The sequence below is a fragment of the Sinocyclocheilus grahami genome, unplaced genomic scaffold (genome assembly GCF_001515645.1).
Source record: "Sinocyclocheilus grahami isolate Dianchi unplaced genomic scaffold, SAMN03320097.WGS_v1.1 scaffold1001.1, whole genome shotgun sequence".
Taxonomy (NCBI): Eukaryota; Metazoa; Chordata; class Actinopteri; order Cypriniformes; family Cyprinidae; genus Sinocyclocheilus; species Sinocyclocheilus grahami.
In genome coordinates, this window is record NW_015506180.1 from 299,223 (window position 1) to 304,638 (window position 5,416).

The 5,416-nt window shown below is 40.3% G+C and overlaps 1 protein-coding gene across 2 annotated transcripts in view; it reads right to left on the minus strand.

Moving 5' to 3' along the window:
- The window catches only part of LOC107565423 (connector enhancer of kinase suppressor of ras 2), a 38,348-nt gene extending 33,198 nt beyond the window's left edge, over positions 1 to 5,150 (minus strand). For both annotated transcript variants that reach the window (XM_016250665.1, XM_016250664.1), the window contains exon 1: positions 4,575 to 5,150. In XM_016250665.1, the coding sequence (XP_016106151.1) occupies positions 4,575 to 4,638 (64 nt within the window). In that variant the 5' untranslated portion in view covers positions 4,639 to 5,150. The remainder of the gene's footprint in view (positions 1 to 4,574) is intronic.
- Between the last annotated feature and the right edge of the window lie 266 nt (positions 5,151 to 5,416).

The window sequence follows — 5,416 nt, forward strand, 5'->3', positions numbered from 1 at the left end:
TATAAATTCAAATATTGTGACAAAATTAATTTTGTAGGGTGCCACAAGTTTCTCAAAATTTCCAAAGGGTGCCGCAAATAAAAAAAAGGTTGGGAAACACTGCTATACAGTATACTGCCAAAACAGTGAAAGTAGTGTGATAGCAGGTTATTCTGAACAGCTAAAGTTTAAAGGGGTAATTCACCGCTGACAAGATGGGCTTTTAGTAAAACTAAAAACTTAAAATGGTGCTATATGATTAGAGAAAACAGAGAAAAGGGGCTATGGAATGCCCTTTTGCCAAAAAAGGGAGGAAAACTTCAACACCCATGAAGCACTGGGCTCAATCGACTGTCCGTAAGCGATGATACAAAAATACAGAAGTACGATCTGAAGTTCGTCATCCGTAAAACATTTGCTGACAAATAAATGGATGTTTCTGTGCAGGTAACAAAGAGAAAAATACACATTGTTCATTTACATATACTACTGACATGTAACAACACAAAGTGGGTTAAAAATCTGCAAAGTCGCCCTTTAAACACCTGACCAAAGCACTGGTGTATTGTCATGTAATCCTAAAATATGCAGAGATAGCAACAAGCTGAATAGGTTTGCAAATGAAATGCTTAGGTCTCTGGAAAGGTTTTATTAGATGAAACAAGTGTGCCACTAGGGCTTATGGAGTGTGCACTCATTTTGTTAAAAGAACAGTGGAGATAAATGATCTGATAAGCGACAGGAGGGTAGCAGTAACAATGAACACTGGGAAGAACCACTGCAGACAGACAAACTCCAAATAGTACACGTGTTGACATGGTTTCTTCTGTTAAACAGAACACTTTTGAAATGACTGCCATATCTTAACTACAACTCAATATTTAATGCAACCATAAGAAATTAACTGCTGAACCAAATGAAGAGCCACAATACTAACTGTTATCTTGGGCTTAAGACACTATCATATGTCAACCTGCATGATGATTTCTCAAATGTAAGCTGAAAAGGTCAAAACTGGGCACTCAGCAGAGTTTTATATTACAAGATGTCTGTAATGTTAGAGGAGGAGGTAGATTATCCCTACAGACATCATCAGCACATGCCACATCTCTGCACCAATGCAAGTTTTTTTTATTGTCATTCTGCCAAGGGTAAAAAAAGAAGAATGAAATATACACCTAACAGAAATATGGCAATGGCAGCAAGCCGAAAACAGCAGACAATAAATATAATTTAGGAAATAAACAGTAAACAATAGACAGAAAACAGCATACCAATCACGCTGACAGATGTTTGCTTGTGCAGAATTTCAAACAAAATTTGACACAAAGTTTGAAAATAGCAAGCATCCATACCAGCAAACTGACCCTGGACCAGGTGCTCTGAGGTCTGACAAACTCTTTGTCAGCAGTAAATGTGAAAATCATGCACAAGCTGCTAGTTTACAGTTGCACCTGAGACAGTGAACCGAGTTCCTGAAAATGGAAACCGTCCTGCACAACAGACCATGAAACCTAGTTCTCTTAAAAACAGAACTAATCAGTGATCCTGCACCGCTTTTCAGCAGCATACTATACATAGTTAACCTATTTTATTTTAGTTGTGAATGTGAGTTTGAAGTCTGTCAAGAAGCATCTTTCTGTTGAGATATCCTCACAGGCTTGCATGCAAAAATAAACAGTGCAGACAGATTCAGATTCTTATGAGCCGTTTCTTTTCTATGAATCAAAAACATACAGTACGATCAGGGTAGTCTGAATCACGAATAATTGTCTCTTATCAAATGTCTCTTTTCAGTGAATCAAAATCATCTTAATGAGCTGATACTCTTTTATGAATCAAAAACAAACAAATGATTCTTAATGAGCTGATACTCTTTTATGAATCAAGAGACGTGCTGATATCGTGTTTGGTCTCGTTCTGTATCGTGTATCTTGTCAGTGTCTGCACTTGCTTGGCCATATGTTGTGGAAAAAATAAGGAAAGCGTGTTCAAGCGCCAACAGAAAACAGTGTAAAAAAAAATACTCTTTGAGAGAAGCAGTCTTTATCAGCTTAAGTTAAAAGCAGCTCCTAAGTGTATTTACTTGTCTCTTTAGTGTGTAGTGCAGTTGTCGTTGCTCGGAAACGCTTGTTTTGTTTACTGTGTGGAGACGTGCTGATATCGCATTTGGTCTCGTTCTGTATCCCGTATCTTGTCAGTGTCTGCACTTGCTTGGCCATTTCTTGTGAAAAAAATAAGGAAAGTGTGTCCAGCTGAATTAATTTAGTATTTTTTTAGAGGGGAGCGGATACTCTTTTATGAATCAAAAACAAACAGTGTGATCAGGGTAATCTGATTTCCAAATATGTTGCTCTTTTCAGCTGCTTCTTTTAATAAATTGTTTTTAAAAAACGAGTAGAATGAATCTTGATTTACTGACCTTCGACACTGAATATGTAAGATTCTGTAAGAAACACTAATTCATTGATTACATGAACTTACATTGCAATAATACCAGTGATAGCAAAGAAAGAGAAAAAATTTATCAACTATATGGGGGCCCTTTTGCCTGTTTTCAGAGGCCTGTGAGCCATACTGTATAATGGCCTTTGGTCTACAAGCATTTACAAAATAATTTCATTACAGTATGGCTGTTTTGGACATAAAGATCAAAACCATTATTGATTCTCCTGTGTACACTTGTCCATTATTAGATTGGTGGCAAAGGCTATCTGACCTTTGAAATGCTCATTGGGTAGAGATTATGAGCAGCTGAATGTCATGTGCACTAATGCCCTTAAACTTCACTTCAGATTACGTCTGATCTTGCTGGTATTTTGGCCCTCTCCACCACAGCTGCTCCATTATGTTCTACTTATAGCATCTGTGTATCATCCATCAGTGTGTCTTTACATGTCATCTGAAGAAAAGCATGTCAATGATAGAAAATTATTTCTAATCAGATACCAATTATTATGACTGTGTAGCTTTTTAAATATGTTGTCAGTGTTTCCCAAAAAACAAACAGCAAATCCACATCCCTGAGCTATAAGTGCATGACAAAACCCACACGGTTTGCCTTCGATTATCTGCAAACAGCATTCAGATACTCTCTCTTGCTTCCTTCTGTTGTGTGTGTATGGGGTATAGGGGGTTTTATAAGGCTGTTTTAACACGTTTTCCTTAAAACTAAATATCTATTTTTATATTCATAGCAAATAATTTTTTTAATTATTAATAAGTATAACTGTGACTTTTCAATTCCTCAATTATTGGATATTATTTTATTATTTAGTTAACTGCATCGGTTTAAATAGTTAATATATTCCAGTTTTCCTAGTACTAACTAAACAGACAGTAGTACATTTTCTTTATTCCAATTAATGCTAGTAATATTTTACTACTATAAAGTATAAAAATACAAAGTAGCCATTACTATAAAGTAGCCATTTCGACAAGTCATATGACAAGTAAAAAAAGCAACTGTAAGAAGATGAGAAATGTTACAATTAGGATAGACACAATAGTCTTAAAAATAAGTACAGGTAAAACATAGGTGAAATATAGACACTAATAACTATTAGGATTATTTTATTTTAGGGGAAATAAGTAGGTCAACTAGTACATAGAAATATTTTTCAAAGTTGTTAATAAAACAAAGATTATTGCAGTATGTTTTATACTTTCTACTTCTTGTAATTGTGAAGTTTAATAGCAATTTCTGAGTTAAGATTGTTTCTATGCCCTTTTTTCAGTGTAATGAATAAAACATAAATAGGTAGCAGTAACAGAATTCAAGCAAGAAATGTGCAATCTGTTACCAGTAATAATTGAATAGTTACTTGTGCAAGTGACTAGAAGCAAATAAATACACACTAGTATGTACTGAGACAAAGCTAATAGATAGTAGTCACTGTAGGAAGCGCAGGAATTTAAACAATTGCTAGTAAAACTCACAAAGATACTATTAGATAAACCCCAAGTACTAGTAACATAAATAATGTTACTAGTTATTTTAAAGGAATAAATGTTTGCAATGGGGGGACTGTCAATGCTCAGCTGGTTTCCACAGATACCGTCATCCCTCTTCTAGTCCCTAGATTACGCGCATCCGCAGCGCAGCACAGCGCGCGACGGCCTGGTTCTGTCCATGGTGCTAGTTATCGTTGCCCGAGAGGGAGATTTATTCACTGAGGCTAGAAGCAGCCTCTGTTTCTCTCTCACTGTTACTATCTATGCGTGCAGACATGCACGTAAGTGTTAGTTTAGGCACTGTATGAAAACGCCATGTCGTCCTTTGTGTCATAACAACCGTTTTAGCTCCTCTATCGAGCGAGCGCGCGCACAGACACATACACATCACATCACGCATCCCCAGACCACACGCACACCCCCTCTTGCGCGACGCGTGTAGCGCTGTGCGGATCACACACACCATGGTGCGCCGAGCAGAGGCGCAAAATGGCACACGAGCGCGATCAATACCCCACTGCACGGCACAGGCAGAGCCGCGCGCAGCCCGCATGCAGTCCAGGCGCTCTTCCCGCTCACCCATTCCTCTCCCACCGGCTATAGGTCATGCAGAGACACTGCGGGGTAACATTTTTTTTTACCTTTCATCCAGTCCAGCACCTGCTTTGGGGACCATTTGCTGATGGGTTCCATGACCAGCGCCATGGCTGGTGTGCGTTGATTTCCCAGTTGAATTGTGTATGGAGCGCGCGGAACATCCGAGCCCAGAGAAACAGAACAGTACCGCCGTTAGATCACAGGGGCACATGTGATTCCGTTACATTGACCGCAGCGCGCGCGCGGCAGGAGCCTGGTTGTTGGATACATCCTCGCGGACGACTGCGACGGTGAGAGATTCACGCGCGCGACTGTACCCCGCCCCCCCCTCCAGCGCTCTCTCTCTCTCCAAAGTATGCACCTGCTTCTCCAGTCTACCGAGTGAAAAAAATGTCTCTCTCCCCCCTCCCTTCCGCGCTCGCAACGCTGCAGTATCACATGGGTCAACGATTCCGTGAGCGTGGGGACAGTTCGTTGACACTACCGATAAATGCTGAACAGCTCCAGCGCGAGAACCAAACGAGTGCCATGCAAACGACTACTTGAAATGCGTGCTTTTATGCTCTCTCTCTCTCTCTCTCTCTCTGGGTTGGACCGTTTCGGGTCTACACGAGCTCGCTCCTCTGTCAGCGTCTGGAAAATTTCTGCGCGCCCGTTCGCTTACGTCACCGCAGCCCAATATGACTCGAATAGCAAAAGTCGGAGTGTGCGCCTGCTGAACCAATAGCTGCGCAGCAGAGTGAGGTAACCGCAACCGCCAGGGAAACCGGGCCACCCGATAAAATAGACAGAGAACACAAGTTTGGGCTGCTGATTGGAAAGGCACAGAAAGAGAAAGCAGTTTGGGGGGTTCTGGGGCTCTGGTTATGTGGCAGTAACAAATAAG